This window comes from Ruditapes philippinarum, unplaced genomic scaffold (assembly GCF_026571515.1).
Source record: "Ruditapes philippinarum isolate M1 unplaced genomic scaffold, ASM2657151v2 ctg9539_1_1_1_1, whole genome shotgun sequence".
Lineage (NCBI taxonomy): Eukaryota > Metazoa > Mollusca > Bivalvia > Venerida > Veneridae > Ruditapes > Ruditapes philippinarum.
The window spans coordinates 33,178-61,100 of record NW_026865112.1 but is presented as its reverse complement, the minus strand read 5'-3'; the positions used below and the strand labels follow the sequence as shown (position 1 = coordinate 61,100).

At 32.1% G+C, this 27,923-nt stretch overlaps 2 protein-coding genes across 2 annotated transcripts; both read left to right on the top strand.

The window, feature by feature from the left end:
- Positions 1 to 2,238: 2,238 nt before the first annotated feature.
- Positions 2,239 to 14,807, top strand: LOC132727857 (uncharacterized). Its single transcript, XM_060713444.1, has 8 exons — positions 2,239 to 2,354; positions 8,958 to 9,134; positions 10,362 to 10,483; positions 10,823 to 10,961; positions 11,629 to 11,757; positions 12,726 to 12,899; positions 13,514 to 13,601; positions 14,058 to 14,807. Exons 1-8 carry the CDS (start codon positions 2,297 to 2,299, stop codon positions 14,713 to 14,715), a joined length of 1,545 nt encoding a protein of 514 aa, XP_060569427.1. The 5' UTR covers positions 2,239 to 2,296; the 3' UTR covers positions 14,716 to 14,807.
- Positions 14,808 to 15,463: 656 nt separating this feature from the next.
- On the top strand, positions 15,464 to 25,225 carry LOC132727856 (uncharacterized). The gene is made up of 9 exons (XM_060713443.1): positions 15,464 to 15,467; positions 15,785 to 15,973; positions 16,215 to 16,324; positions 16,816 to 16,942; positions 17,880 to 18,002; positions 21,930 to 22,106; positions 22,717 to 22,860; positions 23,253 to 23,334; positions 24,714 to 25,225. Exons 1-9 carry the CDS (start codon positions 15,464 to 15,466, stop codon positions 24,988 to 24,990), a joined length of 1,233 nt encoding a protein of 410 aa, XP_060569426.1. The 3' UTR covers positions 24,991 to 25,225.
- Positions 25,226 to 27,923: the final 2,698 nt, after the last annotated feature.

The following is a 27,923-nucleotide window of genomic DNA, read 5'->3' as shown; positions in this document are numbered from 1 at the left end:
ATGTTAAAAAATTTATCCATGTTTAAAGCATGGTAGAAAAAACTAATAGTGCATAAACCGTGCAAAATACAACAATATGCATTTTTGCAGAGGCATTCAAAAAAGTATAAAAGTTTCTAGATAGATCAGAGGAATGCTGCTACTTTTTAGCTGTACCGATGTATAGCGGGGCTATAGACTAACACAGACGTTTACAATCTGACTGTCCTGCGCAGGACAAATATTTTATCTAGGTCGGTCGTAGTCAAGGTCCTATTTTTCTTCCGGGTTGAAACGGGTCACGATTATAGTCACTTTATTCCTATGGCGTTTGCCAATTTAACTGAAGTATACCTTACAGTGCTATGCTATACTCTGTTTTGCCTTATATTGAAGCAACATGTACACCAAAATAGTTCCAAGTTCCGAACCAAAATGAATCTAGGGAAAATTTTTTTGCATAGTATTTATTTCTTTTAGAAATTTTTAGATAAATTTTGGAGATGATATTTCGTGAATATTATATGTTTTTCCAAAGTATACAAACTGCGCAATTGAAACAGTGTAGTGAATAGTTATCCGTATGCTATATAGAACTTACTTGAATAAAAGTTTAAGCGAGTGTGATGGAATATCTTACTATCATTACTTCTGTTCGCTTGCAATAGAAAATAAAATAAACATAATAGTACATCAGGAATCTAGTATATGAAGTAAACATGAAAACTATTTGATAAACACATAAAGTAAAAAACCTAAAATATGAAAAAAATCAATCTTATATGCGTTACATTTAAATTGTCATTTAAAACTTCCTTACCGGGTAATCATTTTCTGTAGCAAAAATCTAATATAACACCAAAGGAATAAAACATACCTGTAAAATAACTCAGTACTCGATGCTGTCTGTCATTTCAGTAAACTGTTAGTATTTTGAAAAAAAGTTATTGATTTAAATAACTACACGTAAAAAGAGACAGGGCTAACAGGCAAAATAACTATATAATTACAATTAATTAATTAATAAAATACCGTTTCCCGAAGCAACCCACAGAAAAATCCAAAACAACATGATTCCAGCATCGTTTCAAAACGGAAAGCGAGTAAAACTTTCCTAACTCCTCACAATTTACAATAGACTCGTTTGTTTTCGGTCGTGGTAGAATGAATTTAAAAGATAAAACATAAAAAATGCGATAAACAAGGACGCACGTCTAAATAGGCGAATCGTTTATCTGTACAAAGTTTTAAAAAAAAACGTAAATATTTATATCCATATTTCATTCTAAATCTGTCTTCTACTTTATTTTGCGATTAATTTCGGAGGCGATTTTTCAAATAAACCCCTCGTAGGATCGTCTGCACTGACCTTAAATGGTCATCTTCACGTGCATAAAGTATAATCAGGTTTTCAATTTAAGGCCTATTAATTTTAAGGTTATCTATCATTACTTATTTAAGAATAAATTTACAGATTTCAAGCCCCCCGTTTCAGAATCCTAAGCGTTCCGCAAACTAATCTGTTTTATTCTTGTCGGGTTTATGTTTTGTATATTAACCAAATTAGGATATCGGAATAACAAAAGATGATGTGATTCATTTAAACTTACTGTCTATCATTTCTTTCTAGTAAAAAGATAATTTCGATACGACGTTACAGTTATCGTTCCATTTACAAACATTTTTCATACAAGAACATATCATGGTAAATTCGCTAAGGCACAAATTGCGTGTATGATATATGCATATTATTAACTTTTGTAAGCTGTTTATTTGTTAGCTAGTCATTGGAACAATCAAAAGTCTTACAAAATGCATGTCTGTTTTCGTTTTGAATAATGCTTATGTTATATGGTTGATAAATGCTGAAAGAAATTATATAGTCCATGTACTCTTGTACCTGTATAGATAAGATGTGCTATAGGCCAGAGAAAAATCTGTTCTGCAAACATTAGTGTTGCGTATAACATGTTAACATTTACATGCAAGTAACAATTCCTCAACAAATACTACATCATGTTTACTTTCCATTATTTCAAAATAAGAAATAATGCAATACATGTACAATCAAATGACAACCACTTCAATCAACATACACTTTATGATTGTGCAATTACCAAAAATGGCTGTTTCAAGCTTCATCGAATTAAATATATATAGCCGATTGTAAAACCAATTATACGGTTATAATTTCTCTTAAGCGATGATACTTTAAATAGACGAATTTACATTTTATACCGCGTTACACGACAGCAATACTTCCGGGTGTGTTTATCTTCGTCAATGTCACCCATTTAGACAGCATAATACAGTAGGAATGTCAGGTGTCAAGCAATTGATTGTGTTGCTTCTTTTTCGGATATGTGTTGCTACAGGTAATTATAACTATTCAGTTAACCTAATTAGATTCGTATCAAACATATTATATTAAACAATTATGTAAATAAGAATTGCTTGTACATATAAAGGTAGACCGTTTTAGGTTTTTCATAATAATAAACTATTTAATGTTCAGGAAATGTTTTGTCGTCCCTTTGTGTTTTCGAGGCAAAGAAAAATAACAACGTAATGGAGTAAATCATTTACCATAGTCTAGTGACAAATGGCCGCCGCCACGAGAAAAGGGGCACTCGGGCAATTTTTATCGATTTTTAGTTTTATGGCTAATATTTTAGGACATGCATTATTGTGCACGATGCACTTTATTTCACATTGATATTTGCAAATACTTTTTGAGAATATAGGGGTTTTAAAAGAGGACATTAAATGCAACGTCAACGACAGATTTACGTAACGTCATAATAATTATGACGACGTCAAATGGTAGTTTAGCAGATAACAAATGAAGTCAAGTGTTTCAAAAGTTTTAATTTTGCACTTACTAGAATAATACTAAAATATATAAAAGTAAGATATTAATAAAATATAATTTAAAAACTATTTTATAACACTATTTTCAAAATTATCGTATTCTTGAATAAAACATGTAAAACAATTACATGTTATAATTATAAGACTTGGCCCTAATAATGTTAAAAGCAAAACTTTAATTATAAAAAATGGTAACAAACTGAACTTGAAAACAATAACAAAAATTCATCAGTCAGTTCTGTATGCATGCAGCGTGAATCACTCTTCAGTGTATGGCGGGCACGTGGCATCTTGGTATGCAGGACGCACATATTTTCTAACGTTACGTATAAATATTCGCGCCGTGTACAACTTAATCCTGCGAGCTGTATGACCTCGGGAAAGGTTGTTGTTTAGAACTTCAGTATTACGTCTTATCAGCGGAACTCTAATCTCCTCGCTATCTGTTCTTTCCTTTACAAACACAGCCGAACTTGTCTGCAGCAGAAAATCTGAAGCAGTGATAATTTCTGTATGCCTTTCACTTGTAGGAAATATCACGTCAAATACGACTTCCAGTCATACCTGTGTTAAAAAATGTTATTTTATTAAATGCAGTTAATATGTATATAACGTATATTCTTATTGAAAAATATACCATCTTTGTGAAAAAAGATTTTAGGCATTGCATTTCTTTCTTCTGTTTGCATTTAAAATAAATAACGTTTTGTTGTTTGTTGCTTATTATGTATGTGTATTGCTAGCGATCGGCGTGGCTGTGATAGTGATCATCATTATTATACATGCTTGTTATAATGTTTAAGCCTACATTTATATTATTAACTAGTTATCGAAAATCTGTTTAAACTCTGTAGAAAATTAATTACCATTTTCCATGTCTGATCACCCCATTTTCAATTTCGATATAAAACAGGGAAATTGTTCCTTGCCGATTTTCCACAATGTCTGCAAATTGACTCAGACCTCCTCACAATCAGACCTCTTGAATAGTTTTTTAATTCGCCCGAAAGCCACCATCGACAAGACACCTTAGATAAAAATAAAGTACAAGAAAATTAAAGAATGACAGTACAAACAAATTAGTTATCACATAAACATAAAACAACTGTAGTAGTAAAATCCACTTCGTCATCAATTTTTTGAGTAGGCTGTTACTTAACTATGTGTTAACTTATATCTGAAAAAAATATGAGGATTTTATTTAATTTTGTGACGAAACATAAAGATTTTTATTACTTTAGTAAAACATAAACCAACGCTTACGAATATGCCGCAACGATGCTTTGTATAAAATATATCAAGGTACTTACTTTGTATGCCCGGGAATAGCCATATTCAATTGAAAATGTGTTCATGTAACCCTCTGTCTACTCTCCAACAAAGATACGCCAGTGTGTATCTATTCTTATTTTGACCTATTAACAAGAAAAAAGGAACGGGGAAATAACTTATATTACTTGTTTTAGTATTATTAATCAATGAATATGCTGAATATTTTTAATTCATAAAATTAAAATTTAAAAAAAAGGGTTTACCTCCGCAAATTTTCTGCATGAAAAAAAAGTCCTTTTTTTCGCCAAAAAACCCTAATTCTGTTAAAAAAAATGATGGAACATACTTAATTAAATGAATTCCGGGGCCATGTGTTCCCCGTTCCAAACTAAAACCCGTAAGGTACAATTATTTATATGAAAAACAGTTTAATCAATTAAAAAAAATGGCAATAAATAAAGGGAAGGGGTTTAAAAATCATTAATGCAATGATCAATAAATTTTATTTCGGGAAGGACACAATTTTGCTTGCAAAAACATAAAATTTAAACCCCCCATTTTTTCCACAAAACCAATCCCTATCCTTCTTCATGATATAACCCTTTTTAAGTAAATTTGGTTTAAAAGTTTAAAAATACCTATAGAAATGATCTTCATCTATTAAGTAGTTGAAACTGCTCACTTGTAGAGTCAATGCGGATACCGAACATATTTATTTTCCTGCCTGTTACAAAGTACATGCATGGGTCCCATCTGTCGACTGTGATGAGGGATGTCACACTCTGACTGTAGTCAAAAGTGGATATGAACCTGAATAAATTGACCAAATATTAATCAATAAAATTACTAAGCATTTTTTTTTTATATTATACATGTATGTTGACTATTCTAATGATGACTTTATTTACTAATATATTCTGACTAATCTAAGTTTACCAAATATGAATCAACATATGCATTTTCCAAAATTGTTAATTTAAAAACCATGCAGTTTTTTTATGTTAAATCCATTTTTTTAATCTATCAAATTATAAAGACAGGAGCCTTTCAGACTATACACTCTCAATATGTTTTTTGCAACTAATCCAATTATAATATTGCACCTTTAAATAACGTCCATTTTTTCAACGGAATCAATTCGTGACGTTAATATAATCTGTATGCACTGCTTGCAAATCGAATTTACTAATATTTATTTCATTTTATACTTTCTAATAATAAAAGAAAGTTTGCAAAATTTATTATTTAAGTTCGGTAAATAAAAAATTAAATTCTTAGATGAATGTAAAGGTAATATTTGCAATTGCCCCTTAACAGCTCGGTTATATATACCAACAACCGTTTAAATAATGGTCATATAACCTGTAAAAGGATCTTTAAAGCTTATACCATAACGTCATATGCATTACCCCTTACTGAAAACTCTTTGGAAATTGGTTGCAACGGGTATTGTCGTCGGGTGAAACCTAATATCTCTTCTCTCCGCTTGAATAACCGCTGGTCATGTACGCCTGACGTTCTGTTTGAGCATCCTAAAACATTAAGGTAAAACATATATTGTGGTTTGTCCAAGATGTACATGTATATAAAAATATCTATTGATTTTTATGCCTACGGTATTACTTACATGAGATGTAACAAAGGGAAAATAAAAAGCTACTTTGAAAAATACAAGATAACAATTAGGCAATATAGAATACCTGCACATGCTTCCCGGAGACAATTTGCTGCATCAAGTTTTGCTTGCTCCGTCACAGCATCCATAACACTATGTTCGCAACTGCTCAAACTTATGACACACGCCATCTTTTGGTGTACATTATCTTTATGTGTGGAATGCAATTTTTCCATACATTTTTGAATGATGACATTCCGAGCTTCCGTACATCTGACTCCTCACATGCCTGACAATATTGACTGTGTAGAGAAGCTTTTGTAAGGTTCGACGGGAGAAAGAAATAGGGGCTTCCCCGTCACGGCCCCTGGGTGCTGCTGCATAGGTAAACCATTGATATCAGCATACCATAAAATCGCAGTCTACACAAAGAACGTATCTCATTGTAACCGAGGGCATGGTGTGGTTTTCTTCCACTGTTTCCGTGGGTACGTGGTATTGCGCCATTGGTAGTAAAGTGATCAAGTAGGTTTTCGGAGAGCTTTGATCCGATATCATTTACATACATTGAAATGCCTTCTTACAGATAGGTTTACCATGAAATGTGTATCTAAAAACGAGTCCGTTTCCGGCGGTTTTTCCTTTTAAGAGTTTCGTCCAGCAGCAATTTTGATGTACACTCCCAGTAATGAACATCTCTGCTTCATTTCTGTCAATCTCTCTCATAGAAAGTATGTGGACTGTCAACAACTAAGCTTTGTCAAACTAGAGAAGGCAATCAACTTTACACGTACAAACATTACAGGCTCTGTTACATGATGCGTCATCTGTGTCTCTGTCTGAGTCTGATTTCCTGGAATTTACAGTGTCATAATTTCTAATCACTTCTTCAATCCTTTCATTCACTACCTGTTCTGTGTCAGACTGTTCTTGGTCACTGTCACTGACTTCAAACCTCCTGGCTCAGATCTTCAGGAATATCAACCTCTGTTGATGTTGGACTCTGCTCGGCAGGTACTCCAAATGATTCAAAATAATCCATTTAATTCCTAAAATAATCGAAAAAAGTATTTGAAAGAACATTTTAAAAGATTAAATGTAAAAAAAAAATAAGACTGAACGAGGTTTCGAACCACGATCGACGCGCACGAAACGCACACGCTTATCCACTGAGCCACGGACACATGTAATCATATGTGATCAATATTTATTATATAAAATAATTTTTGCTAAAAATAGCAAACAGGGGAGAGAATCACGTCGCTTAGCATTTATGTAAACACTGCTGTCAAAAGAAAAAAATCAATACAGCGCTAATAAAATTCAGTTTTAATTAAACCAAATATGACATAAACTGACAGAAATTGCAAAGTGGTGACATCATTTAAAATTAATGTACAGTTTTGCTGTGAATAATTCGTAGACCGGGATTAAAGCTGCAAACGATAGCGAACAGCAGACGTGTTTAAAAAGGCAATAAATATGACGACTAGACACCAAATTTTTAAAAATAAATATAATATAATGTTTGTTTTTTACCTCAAATTCGTCCATTTCCTCAAACAATTCATATACAGCCAATACTTTATAAATCTCGCGCACCGAAACTAGTATGGCGACGAAAAAATCGCTGTCATTAGCCGCTCTCCTTTTCCCGAAGTTTTTGACGTTACGTCATATATGCCCGAGTGCCCCTTTTCTCATGGCGGCGGTCAAATGATTGTCGGCATGAGAAAATGATTTGAAGAAATATACCGCAACTAAATTGATGACTAGCTTTTAAAGTTCTTATTTCTGTCGTTAGCAATCCTTCATACGTATTCAAGGATGTGTTGAATGAAACTAGTAAAATATGTAAACATTGTCATTTACGTTGTTCATAAAATCATTCAACTAAGCGTACTCGTATGACTTGTAAAACATCTTGAAAATTATGCCAGTAGTATCATGTGATGATAGATTTTGCTAAAACAAATTAGCCGATAGATGGTAGAATGGCTGTTGTACTTACTGTTAATTCATGTGTACTATGTGACTAAGAAAATTGTATTGTTACATAGGTAACAGTACTTGTAGACTAGCTACGTGGAGCATTTCTAGAACACAAAGTGGCCGCCATTGGATTTTTCGATTCAGCCTCTATTTTTTTTCGAACTAAGGGTCATTTCAGAGTATCAATAAGCACCAGAAAATTTTGTTGTTTATAACCAAAAGTGCTTTCCGGGTCTCAAACATTATGTGTTTGAATAGTCAAAAGGTAAACATCCGTTAGCAACGGAAGTTATTGCAGAGGAATATTTATCAAAATGAAACAAGCAGATGATTTAAACATACAAGTTTTTATACATTTAGATCTACTTGAAAATTTTCAGATCATTGAAGTATTTGTTTCGGGTAATAACAGAAATAACACACAGGTGAAACTTTACCAACAAAATTATGTGCTTTTTATAACTGTATTGTTTGTCGTTGTTAATATATTTTGCAAGTTTTATCAATACAATCTGTCTTGTTATTCATAAGAAGTGATGTAGGTTAAAACCACCGATTGTCCGATTTGAATCATGATATATCTTATAGTAGCAGGTGACTATTTATAGTGTATTCGCGTATAAAAACATTTTTTAACAATGCATATAACGACTTTAAAAATACCGACACGTTTAAAAGGAAAATAAATGCTTTTACAGATAATTTTAACTAAAATCGATAAAAGGTGGGTGATTGAAGGTGGGCAGATGGGGAAGAGATGTTTTAGTTTAAAGGCCAATTTAACTTAAAACTTTGCTATTTATATTTTTCAAAAGTTAAATTGTTGTTCTGTAACAATTTACCAAAATGTTGTTATCTAATATTTCAGCCATCCTTATATTCTTTTGCGTTTTGGCAATGAGTAAAGATGTAGTGATTTTGTAATACTACAAATATTGTTTGGAGTTTGCTACTTTTACTGAAATTTGTTTCATATTCAGTGAATTTTATTCAGATTTTAAGCATCTCACTTGCTCTAAATCCATTATTCAAACTGAATATTATAATGTAATTTTGAACAGGCGTCAAATTCATAGAAGCTTGTAAAAGGTTTCAGGAATAACTAATATAAACTCGTGTATACACACACACATGCAATTTAAACTAGCGCGTTCAATATTTAACTATCCTGACAGCTAAAAGAAAAGTATATAGTAGGCACATACTAAAGATACATTCTAAATTCCAGTTTCCTACCATGAATCTGTGACATGGGACAAAGCAAACGACACATGCACGTTAGCAACACCAGAGTTTATTTATGATGGTGAAATCTTTACTGTAAAGGAAGATCAGAACATAACAAATGATATGGATGGAAGGTGGCTTGGGTACTTCAGAAATATGCGGGGGTTTGAGTATTTTGGTAATACTATATTAATTTTAGTATTCTATTATCCTTTTTGATTCTATTGATTCTATATTTTATCATTCTTTTAAGGTTACTTTAAGGTATTAGGACCCTAATGGGCACTATCAGGAACTAAAGAATTGACATCATAGGTCAGATGTATACCTTAAAGTACACCTGTATGCAAAATTTAAACAAAGTTTACCTTACGGAAATCAAGTTATGGCCACTTTTCTGAACTCAAGCTAGGATGTTATGAGGGCCCTTTTTAGAAAAACCTTTAAATAATCTGCAATAACATTCTAATGAAAAATGTTTTCCCATGAATTTTTGGTAAGAAACAAATAGTGTTCAGCTAACAATCCACATAAGCAAAATTATGGTTTCTACTTAAAATTAATGAAATCTGTATAAAAATGTTACCCTACCCCACCCATTTTTACCACATATCTGACCATTTTTCTACTTAGGGAGCCTAATTAAAAAAATTCTTAAAATTTACCCAAATGAGTGCCTGTTTTCAAAGTTTCCCTAAATTTTTAAAAAAGTATATTGGTTGCTCTTGTAAAATATGAAATACTTTTACCGTCTAGTTTTGATTATATTACACTTTGAAAATATCAGGTACCATATTTATTACTAGATTTAGCATAATTTAGCCAATAAATACCTATAAAAATTCAAAATTAAACACTTTTTTCTTTCCATATGGGACATGAGAGATACATAAATAATGTTAAAAGAAAAAAAGAAAGAAAAAAAAAGTTGACTCTTCTGGGGATTGAACCCATGGCCCTCATTTTCAATGTAGTTAACAGTAATTCTAGCCTATTTGAATACTCTTCAAAACGGAGGTAATGCATTAGGGTGCTAATACCTTAACTCTCACATTTACGTCAAAATTAGAATCAATATTTCATAACTGACCTTATATAAGTATTATCAATTTGCTTGCTTATAAGGCCAAAGTTTTTTATATCAAATATGAGCATTGCAGAAAAACAGTTTTGTAATATTTATAAGGTAATGCAGTTGATCATTAAAGTTTTTAACGTTAACATTTGTTAACACTTTTTTTTAATGGAATGGCTATTTTTTGTAAATCCCCCTCACAATTACATTCCGTCATATAAATGAAATATTTTATACTATGAACGTCATTTCATGTTCACTATTCAGTGTTCTATAAATTCAAGTTTTCAGTGGCTAAAAATGATGTAATTTGATTTCAAATAAATTCAGGATGTATAAACTATCCGGGAATGTTTAGAATACCATCGAAACGAATTGGAAATAATTCACCAGGAAATTGTTTTTCCGTATGTTCAGGAAACGGAATATTTGTTGGACTAATGAGTCAAGAGGTAAAAATAGTAAATACTAAAATACTAAAAAAAATAGAAAAGTATGAAATCCATAGTTTATTATAAGTTTTGTCAATGTAAAAACACATCTAAGTCTAATTATTTTGTTCTTATTACTAACCATAAATCGAATAAGATTTAAAACACTAAACCTAGTATGTGTAAATCAAAATCATATTGATTTTAGATATCAAATGTTTTTAAATATATGGACATTGTCAAGAGTCTAGTTTTAGTTCACGCATCTCGGTAATATGACTTGTTAAAACAGTTAAAATGTATCAGTATTTTATTTAATATTGTTTGATTTGAAATTACAGATATTTTGTGCTTTTACAGTGTTATTGTTTTAAAACGATCACAGCAGAAGAGAAAGTTGTTAGCTATGCGTCATGTAATAAATCATGTCCGCCACCATCTGAAGGTTTAGCTTGTGGGGGACAATCATTTATTTCTTTATATGTGATTAATAAAAAAGGTAAGAATGATGTGCATAGGTGATAAATGTACAAAATATAATATACATAATAATAATATTTAGTCAACAAAATGTTTAAATGATATGGTATTGCATTCAACATATAGCACCATATGATCTACTTCCCTCGGGTAAATAACATTAACACTGAAATGTACAACATCATATTGATTTTATAAGGGTCCTTCGAGGGTTTTAGTCTGTGAACTTTGCTGCAATTAAAAAAATATCTATAAAAGAAATAATAAGGATATGTTAGTGTTCATTCGTGCTGTTCTACATAAATGAGAAACTTCGACGGGAGTGATAGCTACTTAAATTTCATCTTTTGTTAACTTGTGCTTTTTTCGTAAGGGAGTACACATGTTTATAAAAAGCAATGGATATCTTTTCAAATTTAGTAGAATGCTATTTCCGTGCCACCAATGAAATTGACAGAAATCATATAATAACTGTCATATATTCCCTTTATACATCGATTTGAAATGCTCATAACTTGTTGTCGTTCGAACTTTTTAGACTGCCTACAATTAATGTAGCTTAAATGTCGCAATAATTATCATTGAAGAAGAAGAAACAAATCTCGGCATCTTATTAACAAGTCTTTCGATAATTTTGCTGGACCTTAAAATGTTCAAACATAATTAAAATAATTTTACACTTACAGTTCTACACATTCATAAGGTATTTGAATCAGGTCCAAATGAAAATAAAAGTAACTGCATCAGACTTGGAGGCGACAATAATATTTTGTGGGACAATTGCGACGGTTCGTTACACAGTATATGTGAAAATGGTAAATAAAAGAAATATTCAATTTAATAAGTAGGTCAACATTTTCAGAAACTGAAGCAGACAGTTAAATCAAATGACAAAAAAAAATGTTTTTACACATGTTTGTGATATATGCAGTTTTGATACCAACACAGGTCAATTTATTATATTAATTGTATTATTTGGTGTTTGACTTGACATTTAAGCTTTTAAAACCTTGTAACATGCATCAACAGTGCTAAACAAATTCATAACAATTCATCTGGAAAAGGGGCAAGCTATTTCCATGTGTGACAACTATAAAACGGGAATATGTTAACTGACCAATAAAACGTTGTTTTAATATGTCTTTCAATCGCAAACCTCTACTATATACATTTTTTACTGCAACTGCACTTAAAGCAAAAGACTTTTCAACTTAATTACTTTTCTTTAAAAGTGCATTATTCTTTAACACGCTATCGACTGACAGAAATGGAATAATGCACAAATGAGAACTAGTATTAGAAGCTTCCCCTTATTTATCCTTTAATTGTGTGTTGCACTTTTCATGTTTAATTTTCCTTGTCTTTTCATCTAAAGTTTTTGCAGTAGTTTATAGTGATGTCCGGACATAAATTAAAATAATTGATCTCATACTCCCATCAATTTTAGGTACAACAGTTTACAATGTGTCTGCTCCAGCGACTGGTTCGCAAAACCTTCCTTGGTATCAGGCAAATAATTTATGTTTCGGCAGCAAAGTTCGGCCACTTTTATATAAAAATGCTGTGAACTTTAATGGAACAACTAAAGAGTCTTGGACAGGAATGTGTCGCAGTCTGTCAATCTTCACATTCTAAGGTATGCTTTAGTGTCAATATAGCGTTTTTTTAGTTGAACATAGTTTCTTAACTGTAAACATTTGTAATATAATGCCTGCAACATGGACATCAGCTAAGATAATTGTCACTTTTATTAATTGTAAATTGTATTTACTGTTTCTTTTAGAACCTATTGTTGGAAACGATCATTTAGAATATGGATATTTGAAAAGATCGGATGCTTCTGAGAGGTACGAAATTCAGTTTACCAGCAACATTCAAGAACGAAAGAAATCGCTGTGCAAAGGCGATATACAAACACCAAAGGAACAACGACAAACCGATGATGGTGATGATTCAGGTACAGCTGGCTGTTGTTAACATAATATAGTTGTTGAAATACAACTTTGATAAGGAAAATATTAGAATAAAAACATGCAATTGTAATAAGGGGCAAAACCGTATATAAGTTTTAACGTGTTGTCTTTAACATTTAGGTAAAATAATTATAAACAACAAGGTTAACATAAAAAAAGATGACAACAGATAACCATGTTCATTAAAAAATATACATACAATGAATAATACACTGTTTTGACAGAAAATCCATTCTTACCTTAAAGATTAACAAAGGTAAGATATCATTTATCTGATGATTCAAGTTATTGATAACAATAAAAATTCTGAAAATTGAAATTCAAGTGCAGGGGGAAAGGGCACGAGAGATAAAATCGCCTTTTTCCTATTAATGAATCTTTTTTTTATAGTTCATAAGAATGTATTGAAACACCAACACTCTCGAATCTGGAAGCAACCAGTAGTAATCAATGGGTGTAAAGTTCTTGCTTACGAAAACAACGGCTTGCCTCTGTCGATATTTGAACCCGAGCAGCCAACATTCCTTAGATTACAAGTCCGACTCGTTTACAACTCAGCCATGTGGCCACTTACTATTATCCATAACACTAATTTTAGGTGCAGCAGCTGTTGCAGCTGGTGTTTCAGTCGCTGGTGTCATAGTGATTGCTGCTGTTGTTGTTTTCATAATACTCAGAAAAAGAAAGTATGTTCAATATATATCTAGAAAATGTATCATATTTGTATTTTGAAAATCGTAACGTATACAAAAGCAATTTCCTTATTCTTACTTAATCAGACTGGTTTATAAATATGTAAATTGATTTTGTTTACTGTTATGAGTAGATTGCTGTAAATCTCATCTACTATACTTAACATTTAGTTAAGATTCAATGTCTTTGATAATACAGATTATACAAACATCTTTTTATAGATATATAAGCATATTTCCATTAATAGAAACCTTGCAATAATATATTTAACAATCTTTATCTATCATTTCCGGAATCAATACACCAGACATAGAACTTGAACTTTGTAAAATTTCTACATTAATTTCATTTGAGATTTTATAACTTAATTGGAAATTCCCTGTACACAAAATCAATATTTGTCAACTTGTTAATCGAAATCATAACAATCTATGTTATATTTTGTATAGAAAGACCCCTTCGGTTCTATGCTGCAAGACAACAGCACGAAATCAAAACTTAGACAACGAACACGGTAAGCAAGAGCATGTTGATAAAGAAAGAGGAGAGTCAAATGTATACGCATCGCCTCACCACGGATTTGCTGATCCAAATATTGAAGTATCGTCAATGGAGAACAGTTTGCCCCATACCTATTTTGTACTTGAAAAAACCGGTAAGGAAACTTACAATGCAAATGGTATATATAACGTAGTAGGTCCCATAAATTGCTCAGACGTTGAAAATCAGCAAAACAATTACGATCGGCGGCGTAAACTAGGCGAACACGCCACTTACGACCGAGTACAAAACGCACAAGTTGGTATGAAAAACAACGAATACGACACAACGGAAACGGTTGCTGCAAAACTTAATATGCATACTTCTCCTAAAGGTGAAACACATGACTGTCAAGAAGCGGAGGGGGATACATACAATCACATAAATGATGATTTAGCGAAACAAATTAAAACTGATAATGTATACGGGACGCAAGCTGATGAATGTTCTGGAGAAGGTTATTCCAGCAAACAGAAGACACCTGCGGTAGAAGAAGACAATTACAGTCACATACATAATTCAAAACTGGGCAAGCCTAAAACTGACAATGTTTATGGAATTCATTAACATTTCATGTTTAATTTCAAATAATTTAGAATGACTTTGTAGAGGTGTTTGTTTGTTTTGAGACCAAAATAAATAAAGCTCACCAGTTATAAGCAGATAATACATTCTCTTCGCTAATTTTAAATCAATGCTGCTTAAGGTGTAGAACAGAACATATCTTTATTAACTCAAGTTACATATAATATAACACATGAGTATACATAACAGTGGTGAATATTTGTTAATTTTAACGCATGACATGGTTTTATTTAATAAATTTCTACAAACAGTACAATTTTATTGATATTAATATTACACGGCAATACAAGATGGTTTCAACGGTTACCATGTAATTAAGCAAACTAAATTGAGACATGTGACTTTAAGAAGATATAAGAAATGAATCACCTATTTCAATATGATCATGATACTACATCACCCTTTTTATTGCTAGCGTACATGCTGAAAGTTATTGTATTTCTCAAAATATTATGATAACCGAGGTCAAAATCGAGTCAGCTTGAAAAACAGATGGTTTTGACCGAATTTCTAATCATGGAGGGGAATCTGTTCATGTGCCTATTCGTGCATGATTTTTAACATCAACAGGAACCTATGGTAATTGTCCCTGTATAAACCCCATATAGTTGTTTTGGTTGGGCGTTACGTTGCACCAACACAGTATTGGTCATATGGCGACGCGACGTTCCAGCTTTTACTGGTGGAGGAATACCTCAGGTGTCCATCCGTGCATTATTTTGACGCACAAATGGGTACCTGAGTAGATCCATCGGTGTTCCAGAAGCTAGCTGAATAGCTTCCTCATATGAAAGAATCTGAAGTCTCTAACTGGATTTGAACTCACGGCGGGGAGGTTCAAAACGCAATATATACAATATACTACAATATACAAGAAAACAAAATACCGGTATTTAGTTTTGTTGGGCATGTTACTTAAGTTAAAATATTTATAACAATCGTTTAGGTTCTGCCTGTTGTAATAAGTTCAAAATATAATGTTTATCAATAATTAGAGATATCCTTTTTTCAGTTTGATGAGAAATTTATATATATATTGTTTATTTATAAGGTTATATATGTTCCGAAAATGAGCTGCATAATGTTACTAATTGGACCGATGCAGTTGAGAAATGTGAGTTAGCCACGCCTGATATAACATTAGATGCCAATGGTTATAGAGCAGAAATTCAAGATGACGAATGGAGTGGTCAAGTATGGACTGGATATTACATGACAACTTTATACTTTGATTACATTGGTAGGTATTTCAAATAACTTGCATATGTGCAAGATATTTTTAAAAAAATTATAAAACACAAATGCAATTGTGCATTGATTCTTTCGGAGAAAATACAGATAATAAAAGATAATTGATAAGTGTCATGAAAATAGACATTCAACAATTTAGTGTGGTCTTGTTTGGAATATACATGTACGAGTATGCTTCGCTCTCGGAACAATACGCTATTTATTAACTAGTCAAAAATTTTAATCTAAAGGTTGTGTACAAGTTTTCCAAAGGGAAGCAAATTTTATGAGTCAAAGAAATACACCTGGGACTTGCCACACTACGTGCAGAACATCTATGATAGGCGTAAAAGGGGATGAGGTGAGCATACATAACACTTTTATATAAATCATTCAGTTACGCATCGTTCGAAATATTCAATGCTTACTTTAATGTGAAATAAAATAAGCAGTACTTTGTATAAAATAATTATGTGAATCAATTCGACATTATTTTGAATTAAAGCATAAAACTGAGCCTGTCTTTCTGCATTATCATTATCATTGATCTTATGAAATTAGTCTTGCAAGTATTATATTAAAGCGCCTAGTTGCCGTGCAGTTTTCAGAAATATATGAAATGTTTTAATGCCAGAAATAATCCATATCGCTCCAGCTTTAGATAGGCCTATTCAAAATGCTTAAGCAAATTTTATAAACTATCCATCATATAAACACATCTGTGAAATTAAATTTTATTTTGTTTAAATGCATCTTTTTCTCAATTTGGTTCGTAAATGAATTTACACCACTTTTCCGATTTATACGTAAATCTATAGATATTGTCCTTTTATTTTCATATGCATATATCAGTGTTATTGCTTAAACAACGACAAGTTTGATAATGATATGCAGCTGCATTGTAACACTTTGTGCGACACTCAGAATGGCGTAGTTTGTGGTGGAAATCAACATATGTCAGTATATAGAATAACCAACGGTATGAACTTTTTGTTTGTTTGGATGCTTGGATGCTTGTATTCATTTAAACTCGGTTTCGCGAAAATAGACGTGGCACTCTGAATTATCACATGTAATTAAATATGTCATATTCTGTTAGTGGTTATTTGTATAAAGGTCATATTTTTTCTGAAAATTCAAAACCGTCTGGTTAGCTAAATAGGTAGAGCGTTTCACTGTGAATCGGGCGACCTGGGTTCGATTCCCGTATGGCGCGGATCTCTTTCGTTGTGATTGATTATGAAATATTTTCTACGGTCATTCGCACTGTACCTCTGCTCTGGTATGTACAGAATTTTCAGTTCCTTGCGAAAGTGAAGGCAACTAGTACTGGAAAACTGCTTGACAGCTGCCACGGAACGATGCGGTTGCTGAACTGTGCTCTGGTAATTTCAATGTGGCTAACAAGCGTGATAAGGAGTGAAAACTGCCACCACAACCACTACCACTCTGATAATTTAATACACAATATGTGTTAAAGGGAAGATAATTACACGAAAACCTGTCTTTGATAAATTTTCAATCAGGGCACCATACATCACTTTAGAGCGAACTTCAAACTAAGTATACTGACTGAATAGCAAACAGTGCAGCCCATAGTATGACTGTTCAATGCAGGCATGATCTCGGCCTTCAATTGTCGCATGACAAGATGCAGTCGCACAAGAACGCTGAGGGTTAAACAGAGACAACTATTTCCATGGAGCATAACCATCATATAGTTATTGACAACTGCTGCAAACAAAAATAAAGATGTGTTGTCTTCTTAAATGCTTGTTAGAATCTCAAAAACGTTCATACTCCATTTAGAAATTATTCATAGAAATAGATAAGATCAATTTCATTTCGAGGTAAATGTGCAGTCTTAAAGTCAGTTAAAATGACATAAAGACATAATTTTTCATTTTTTGCTCTAGTGTCGGGTGATATAAGCGACGGTAATATAGAGAATGGCTGCCTCGGTGTCGAATATCAGTATGTATCTAAGATATTTAAATGGAAAAACTGCAGTGAGTTTATGCGACCCCTCTGTTTATACAGTAAGTAAATACAAATAAATAAATAAATAAATAAATAAATAAATAAATAAATAAATAAATAAATAAATAAATAAATTAAATAAATAAATAAATAGTTAAGCTCCCATCACACACTTCTGCTAAAGAACTAGCTCAAGATTTTAGTGATTTCTTTGAAAACAAAATTGAAAAAATCAGATCTGACATAGCATCTAAAAATGAATGTAATATAACAAATGAATCTAATTCAACTCAAATACAAAAGCCTAAAGAAACATTCAGTGAATTTGAAGTTATTACAGAAGAGCAAGTTCTTAAGCTCATATCAAAGTCATCTACTAAATCATGTGAACTAGATCCGATACCGACTTGGCTCCTAAAAGAATGCAAACTTGAAGTATCACCATATCTAACGCACATGTTCAACTTATCATTTTACACCGCCGACGTACCTCCACGCAATAAGACTTCGATAATCAGACCACTATTAAAGAAAGACAATTTGGATCAAGAAATTATGAAAAACTTTAGACCAGTTGCTAATGAAACATATGACTCAAAACTTCTAGAATCTGCGGCTGACTGTCAGTTTGATATGTTTCTCAACACTAACAATCTACATGAACCAAATCAATCTGCATACAGGAAATTTCATTCCACAGAAACTGCACTTATCAAAGTGCAAAATGACATTCTCCAATCTCTTGACAAAGGCGAAGTTACAATATTAGTAATGCTCGATTTATCTGCTGCCTTTGACACGATTGACCACAACACTCTTCTTAATCGACTCGAATGTGACTTTGGTTTTACTGGAAAAGTGCTCGCTTGGTGTAGATCTTATCTCAGTGGTCGCTATCAGACTGTTTGTATTGATGGAGAACTATCTGACCCTGTGCATATGACATACAGTGTCCCTCAGGGCTCTGTATTAGGACCAAAATTTTACATACTTTTCACAAAACCTGTCGGCGAAATTTGTCGAAAACATGGTCTGCAATGTCACTTCTATGCTGACGATTCTCAAATATACATTTCTTTCAAACCGTTGGACAACACCAAAACTGAACTTGTACTTGATTCTGTCTCAAACTGCTTAAAAGAAATAACATTCTGGATGAACAGCAACATTCTCAAACTGAATTCAGACAAAACAGAACTTATAGTCTTTTCGTCGGGTAGCAATACAGACTCAGTGAAAAATATAACTGTCAATGTGGACCAAGCTGAAATCAAACAGTCATCAAGTGTAAGGAATTTGGGTGCATTCCTTGATTCAAGGGTTAATATGGAACATCATGTTAGCTCCGTGTGCAGATCTTCGTATGCCCAAATAAGTAAGATAGGACGTATTCGAAAATATATCAACGAAGAAGCTACAAAAACACTCGTTAACTCTCTCGTGACATCAAGACTGGATTATTGCAATGCTCTTCTATATGGTATACCTCAACAAACCATGAAAAAACTTCAACTTGTTCAAAATACTTCAGCCCGTGTGATTAAACGTACATCTAGGAAAGATCATATTACACCAGTGATGAAAGATCTTCATTGGCTGCCAATCGAATATAGAGTGAATTACACGATCTTATTACATACTTTCAAGTCACTGAAACAACAATCTCCATCATATATGCAGGAAATGATTCAAGTTTATTCCACTTCCCGAAATCTGCGCTCTTCAAATGCACCTGTACGATTAGTGCAACCAAAAACTAAACTGAAATTTGGTGAAAGGAGTTTTTCGGCATCAGCTCCTAAGCTATGGAATTCACTACCAAGTCATCTAAAAAACTGTAACACAGTAGAAAGTTTCAAAAAACATCTTAAAACACACTACTTCAATTTAGCTTATGGAAAATAATCAGTGACTGTTATGAATGAATTTTATAAACAGTGAATACGAAGTATCTGTTATTTGAATATTAGTTTTATTAAAAAGTTTTTTTTTTAAACAAACAATTTTTAAATCAATTTAGTATTTCTATTGTTTTATAACGATGATTTAGCAAGATCTTATCTATTATTATAAATCCATTGCTAGCATTTTTAAGCAAAGAAAATATTTTTTTTTTTTTTAAATAAAAAAAAAAAACAAAAAAAAAACTAACATTGATTTATCATAATAATTTACATGTGTTATATAATATATGGCTCGTGAATGCAGAGGGGTCAGATTTCAAGAATATTTAGTGTTAAGGTGTGGGGCGTGGCCCTTTCCTCCTGTGGTGATAGTAGTGATGTCATCCTGGGGGTCTGCATGCGCTGTGGGGAGGTATCTGACTCCCTCGATACTGGACCTTGGTGTAGCAGTACTCATGCTATCCAGGTTCGTTAGGTTCAATATTCTTTTAGTCTGATGTCGCTGTATTCATTCTTTTTATCAATCGTTCATATATTTTCTGTTGTAAAGTATGACAACAAAACAATGAAAATCATCAATATGCATTTAAAGTAGCTTTTAATATTTATTTATGAGTTTATGTTAAAAGGCACATTATTTCTTACACATTTATATATTGAAGACAATTTTAATGTATGACAATAATATTGTAAAGTGAGTTTTAAGGATCTTTAAGTTATATTGTATTAATATGTAAAAATAATTCCATAATTTATACTTTTAATTAGTTAATGCAAAATATTTTTAATGTTCATAATCCTGTTCATTTATATTGTTTTAGACATATATGATTGATGTAAAGCGCCTTTGAACATTTTAATGAAAAGGGCGCTATATAAATGTGGTATTTATTATTATTTATTATTTAAATAAATAAATAAATAAATAAATAATAATTATAATGAATGGACAAATTTTTTATTGTTTTTAAATCCAGTCTTTTGTTTAATGCAATCCAGTGTTTTACTGTAATATATCAGATGATTATATTCTGATAAACCACTAGATCTAGTGATATTTATAAAATATATTTTTCACTGTAGCCAGGCTATATCTGAATGCGGATGAAAAGAGTATAATAACTAAACGGAATACCGCAAAAATAAATGCTGACATATGTCATCATACGTCATGTTAAAAATGTAACAAAATTACAAAACTATATTTCAAACCTGATGATGTGACGTCATGATGTGATGAAGTCATAAAGGAGAATGTGCGACGTTACGCGGTTAAATCAGTAAAAATACTTAAAATCACCTAAAAAGCATGAAATAAAGGGGAAATGTATTTGTTTTACATATAAGATTGAAATATATTTCATTCGTGAACACCAGCTATTCTATTATCACTCGTGGCTACGCCACTCGTGAAAATATTGCATCTGGTGTTCACTCAGTGAAATATATTTCTTACATGCAAAACAAACAAATATCCAATATGTAATAGAAAGAGCATCGAAACACGAGGCTATCTAATTTATATGAGGGTGCGTAGCCCCCGAGTATAAATCAGATTGCCGAGTGTTTTGATGTTCTTTCTCTTTTGTATCATAGTCAAACATAAAAACACGTTCCCTGATACCGCAATATGAAACCCCACAAAAAAATAAACAACTAACGAGCATCTGAATATGATATTTCCATCGCAATCCTTTTCTCTGTCGTCACAAAATGTAAACCCCGGACAAAATGAACCCATCAATGGGCATGCTCTGGAGTGCGGGTAACTTATACCTGCACTCCAGTTAACGCACTGTACATATATGTACATATATAATACTGTATATGTGTACGATTTAACTCACACTTTCAACAGAAATGTCCCCAAACTATGATACAATTTATATTTCTTAAACATAATTACTAAAGTGCCGGACAAATAATTAAAAACAAAATATTTGTGGACTACCGGTCAAACATTTACTAACAAAGTATTTTTTATGAGATATAATCTATAACATTACATGCATAACGAAAACATGCCATTTAATTAAGACAAGAGAATAATAACTATAATAAAATTTGATTTATACTTTTTAGCTGGTTTGGAGAAAAGTACAAATGGCAGACATTACCCATGGACAACAGCGGCGTCTAGATGCTTCGAGCATGACACAACCCCAATATCTTATACGTCAGCTTCAAAGTTTAAAACTGTTCTCACCGGAATATACTGGACAGGAACCATTAGAAGCCAAGTTATTCATAAATATGATGGTACTAGACAATTTTCAATGTTTTTTATTACAAACTATTTAATATTTTACATGGGGTGACAATTATAATAATAAATATATGTTAATTCAATGGTATTCAATACAAATCATGAAATAGATTTTATCTATTACATGGTTTACAGCGATTTAAACAATATAAACATAAACAGAAAATGCTTCAAGCTTTTTGGATAAATGATATCGTATTACTTGAAACCAAACACAAGTTACACAGATAAACTTTGCAAATTTCAACAATGGCGATAAGGTTTTTATTTCACAAAAATGAATAACCGACTTGCAAATGTATCTCATGGGTTAAAATAAGATATGTTTAAAGGACTCATCATATACAAAAATGTTTACTTCAAGGTTTATGTTTTAACATTTTGGAATGCATGTTTATATACAATAACATAATTATACACTTACATGTATCAAATATATACGAAAATTACACTACTTTTAAAGGGGGGGGGGGTGCATTCATGATAAATTTTGTCGCTGGTATAACATTATTGTTCTTTTATAATGCAATAAACATTGAAACCATAAAGACCGTTGATGTAGTAAACTCCTTTTACGCACGTTTTTATCCTCTTATTACATAGGTGAACTTGTAGAAGGCAGTAATATCCGCTACGGATATCTAACAAAGAACGAAAACAACGTTACTATCGTCCTGTTTTCTGAGAACAATAGAAAGATGAGAAGACTATGTAAGCATGAAAGAACACCAAATACCCAACGCCCAGGTAAAAATTAATATCAAGGGGATGAGCTGAATAAATCAAACCCAGCAGTTGCTTACTGTGTTAGTTTTTTATCCCTTAAGTAAGGGGTATACACCAAGATATTATTTTCAAAGCCGTAAATGCAACTTTTATATGAAATAATGAAATGTCTAAATATATGCTTGTTTTTTTTGTGGAGCGAACCTATAATACGGAGAAGCATTTAGAAACGTCTTAATAACGTTACTGTAGATCTTCTGTTACCGAATTAAAAAGGTCTGAAACTTAACTTTTTTGATATTATGCAGCTTTTAAAGGCATCTGTAACGAGAATATAAAAAAACAAAAAACAACCCAACAAGATTTGGTAATTAGCTCCATTTGTATAAGAGTGATATTGGTTGTCTTTTCAGCTTCTGTGTATGTTTTTGTGGCTATTTTCTTAGTTGTGTTCATCGTTGGTATCATCGTAGCAGTCATCATCTGGAAAAAGAGGTACTTCAGTTGCTAGATTTAAAGTATAAATGAGCGTAAGACCTGTAAAGAGCCTGTCCAAAAGTGAGATGCACAGTCTGTTTTAAAGTATGATGCACAGTCATTCCCAAACTGAGATGCACAGTCTGTCCAAAAGTATGATGTACAGTCCGTCCGAAAGTGAGATGCACAGTCTGTCCCAAAGTATGTTGCACGGTCTGTTCCAAAGTGAGATGCACGGTCTGTTCCAAAGTGAGATACACAGTCTGTCCTAAAGTATGATACACATTCATTCCCAAATTGAGAGGCACTGTCTGTTCAAAAGTATGCACAGTCTGATCCAAAGTAAGATATATTCTGTCCCAAACTGTAATGCACAGTCTGTTCCAAAGTGAGATGCACAGTTCATCAAAAACTATGACCCAAAGTGAAATGCACTTTATGTCATAAAGCGAGATGCACAGTCTGTCCCATACTGGAATGCATAGTCTGTCCCAAAGTAAAAGGTATAGTCTATCCGAAAGTTATGCGTGTGCCTTAAACAAGAAAACGTTGGCTAAATAATTATACTTCAATATAATTTTATGGTATTCAATTCATCGTCTACACAAATGTGAACTACATGTTCTTTGTACCATCTCAAGTGTTCGAAAATTTAGCTTGTATGTGTTTTGACATGGGGAGATGAGCAGCCCGTTTTTTCAATTTATGTGAAATTTATGCTGCAGAAATGAAAACTACAGGGCGCTGTCTAAAATTGTGGAGCTTCATTACAGCTATGTAATGAAATAAAACAAATTACGAAAAACATATTTAACAGTTTTTTTTAATGAATTTATCTACGTTTGGTTATATAAAACTGATTGTTTCATAAATAACATTTACTTCTTCAAGTGGGTGGTTCGCATTAACTGTCTGCGTGTTTGTACTTGTAGATTTTTCAAAGCCCCAAAGGTTTTAAAGAAACTCCACTGAGGTCCAAAGGCCTAAAACCATAAAATTTGTAAACCTTACGAAGATCAAATGGAGCACTGAAATGGAAAAGTCTGCAAAGAATGATAAGAATTATACTCAAAACCAATTTGAAATCGATTTTTTTTTTGCGATTTTTTACCCGGATTTGAGTCAAAAGCGTTGCAACGCTTTTCATTGTTGTGTCATTTTGCAGAATAAAAATGATTATTTTGGGAAAACGGGGCGAGGGAATGGCCTGGAATTTCGCACACAAGTAATTGGTCCAGACCGTTACCAGTTGGGACACGAATCTCGGAAAAATTGTTCCAGTCCCTTAATGTTAAAACACCTCGGGGGACTCCCTTTAAGACAATGGTTATACTACAATGTTTCCATTGCATAACAATTTAAATTACCAATTTTATCTTTTTACTTCTTTTTTTCAGAAAGTCAACGCAAGAGGCACCAGTCAGACAAGAAAGCAGTCAGAATCACTACATAACACCACTATTTAAAAAGGAGGACGATTACATTTATTCGGAAGTAACTGAAATGGATAAGAAAGAAACAAATAAGTTCATAGGGGATGACGGTTATGAAATTCCTCTTATGAAATCAAGTTCCATTTATTCGGAAGTAGTTGAAACGGATAAGAAAGAAACAAACTTTTTGACAGACGATGGCGATTATGAAATCCCTCTTAAGAAAACAAGCTCCAATTGATGCTTATATTAGTTGTTAAATTAAAACCGATATGATTTAATATATTTTGTGTATATTTATATTGACTTAAAGACACATCATTTCTCAGAAATGAATACATTTTTCATTCAGTAGAAATGGAAATATGTGTTTTATGATTGATTAAGAACATATGAGATGCTGATTATCTGAAGAAAATAGTGATAAATGTGAAAAAAATAAATGTCAGCAAAATGTAAACAAAGTGTTATTATGACTTCCATACAAAATACTAAATCACTATTATAATTGCGAGGGCTATTTACATGATTTATAACGCCTCAGTGACGTTCATGTCTATAAATAGAAATTTCGGAAAAATGTATCGTCAGCTATACTAATTAACAGTTGTATAAGAGGGATTTCCTTCTTGTTTATGTATTTCATCGTCCCAAAATTTTATTTTCAATCTTAATTATTTGATTTTACAATTATATGAAGCGCTTTATCTGAAAATAACACATTTAATCATTAGAAATATTGAAGGCCGCTTTAACAGCCGATAATTCATTCAAGTGCCTGCTTTGTCTAATTGATAATTAAAGAACATGTGAGATGCAGATCACCCGAAGAAAAAATAGTCCTAAATGTGAAAACTTAAGAAAAACGAATAGGAAAAAAATGTCAGAAAGGTGGCAAACTGTAAACAAATTGGTATTTTGACTTCCATAATTTAATATACATTCTATTTGGTACATTCAAGGATTTAACTGTGTCTGTTTTCAATTAAGTCTAAACAGTAATGACTCCTGAAAATATTTGTAGAAATCAAGCTGTATGGTATGATTTGAAAATGAACTTTCCGATTTCTTAACAAACAGAGTTATTTTAAATAATTGTATGATAGCCATTTATGTGCCCGCTTTGTCTAATATATTTACCAAAGAGCACATGAGATCTTCATCGACCAGTACAAGTGGACAGTCGCTATATGATGTTTTTTACATTTTTAAGTGACTTGAAAGCTCAACAGAAAATGTTCATTTTCGTCATGCCATTCATCTTATACCTGAATTCAATACTCATAAGTATTTATATATTAATTTCATCGCACGTGGCTTAATGCAAATTTGAAATCATACCCCCCCCCCGCCTGCTTAGCTCATAAGGGATAGCATTGGATGTATAATCCAGTTGCCGCTTGTTCGATCCTCGTGCGAAATTTTTCTGTGACAACTGATCTCGAACATCAAGTGTAATAGTAATTCAAAAATCATGTGGGTTACTTAATGTGTAACAACTAGTTAGATTTCCAGCAAAGCCGGCTAGGTTGGTCGACCGCCGAGATATGACCAAGAATTTGATCGAAAAAAAAGTGTAACAGTATTTAACAGCTATTAAAATTATATGTTGTAGCATTGGAAAGTCATAAAATTGTGTTGCGGTATTGGACAGCTGTAAATATTGTGTTGCGGCATTGGACAGCTGTAAAAATTGTGTTGCGGCATAAGACAGGTATTAAAATTGTGTTGCGGGTTTAGACACCTGTAAGAATTGTGTTGCATGGAAGAACAGCTGTCAACATTGGCTTCTTTTGGCTTGATAAATGGTCAAAACACATCAAGCTCATTCACTAGTTGTATATTTATATATAAAAGGTTTTTGATCATCTTGAGGGAATCTGACACATAATGTCACATCTTGAATATATTTTCGCATTAAGTCATGTGCGTTATACAAACATTGCATACAAATAGTTTTTACTCTTGATGTATGAGTATGTTTTGTTTGTTTGTTTTTTTTCCTAATTGTTTTATTTATAATTATTATTAACTTGCCATATTTACATAAAAAGAGAGTTACGTTTCATAATCATATATCAATATATGGAAAGTTTGATAAACAAAATTATTAATATCATATAACTTTAACATCACACTGATGGTGATGGAACTCAGTATACACCCTAGTCAAGGAATGTCAACGGAGGAGCTAGCCAACGCTCACATAATCTTGTTAAGGGTGAACAAACTGTTCGAGATGTTATATTTCTTTTATTATTAGAACAAATCAATATAAAAGACACATATCTTAAACATGATATCGGTATTTGAGAAAGACATCTAACTAGTTTATCATTTCATTTTCTAACATTTAAAACCCATATGTGCATGTATTTATAGTTTAGTAAGCGTATTTAGCACTTAAACAAGGGAGGTAATCAATACGGTACAGAATAACGCATATGATTAAGGTGAAAAATCGCAGTGATGCAAAGTAAATTAATCAAATGTTCTTTAGAAATAAATGCATTTCAAATTATAACCACCAAAACATAAAAATTAATTGTTTTGCATTGGAATGGGCACGTGTGTGTTAAGTTTTATTCTTTATCTCGCTATTAACACTATAAAAAAAGTAGTATAAAGTTATACATTATGCATTGATCTATACTTGAGATATCTTTAGATTAATCAATGCAAGCTGTGATTTTTTTCTGTACATGACATCTTCCGTATATCATATTTTTCACCATTATTATAAAGAAAAATAGAATATGATTTTTTAAGTGGAGTCACACTTCGGTGTTGTAATAAAGGAGAGGTTAAAGTTGTAAATATTTATGACCCAAGTGTTTAAGTTACTGCGCATTAGCTTTTTAAATACCTGAATACCGAGGAATTTGTCTACCTCTAAGTTTACTTCCTTAAGTATCAACTTCTTAATAGTGTTGAAAAATATTTAATAGCATCATGAAAACATATTTCATGCAAAATAAATTTCCGTATTTGTACGTTAAGAGAATAGTTGTTATAGTAATAATTCTGCAAGAGAGATTTTAACAACTATAAAACCTTTCACGAAATCCTATTAAAGATTTCCTTAATGTGTACTTAATGTTCAACAAAATATCGGGTAAACAAATAATTGTTATTTTAGTCCATATAAACGGAAAAAATGTCAATTTATATCAA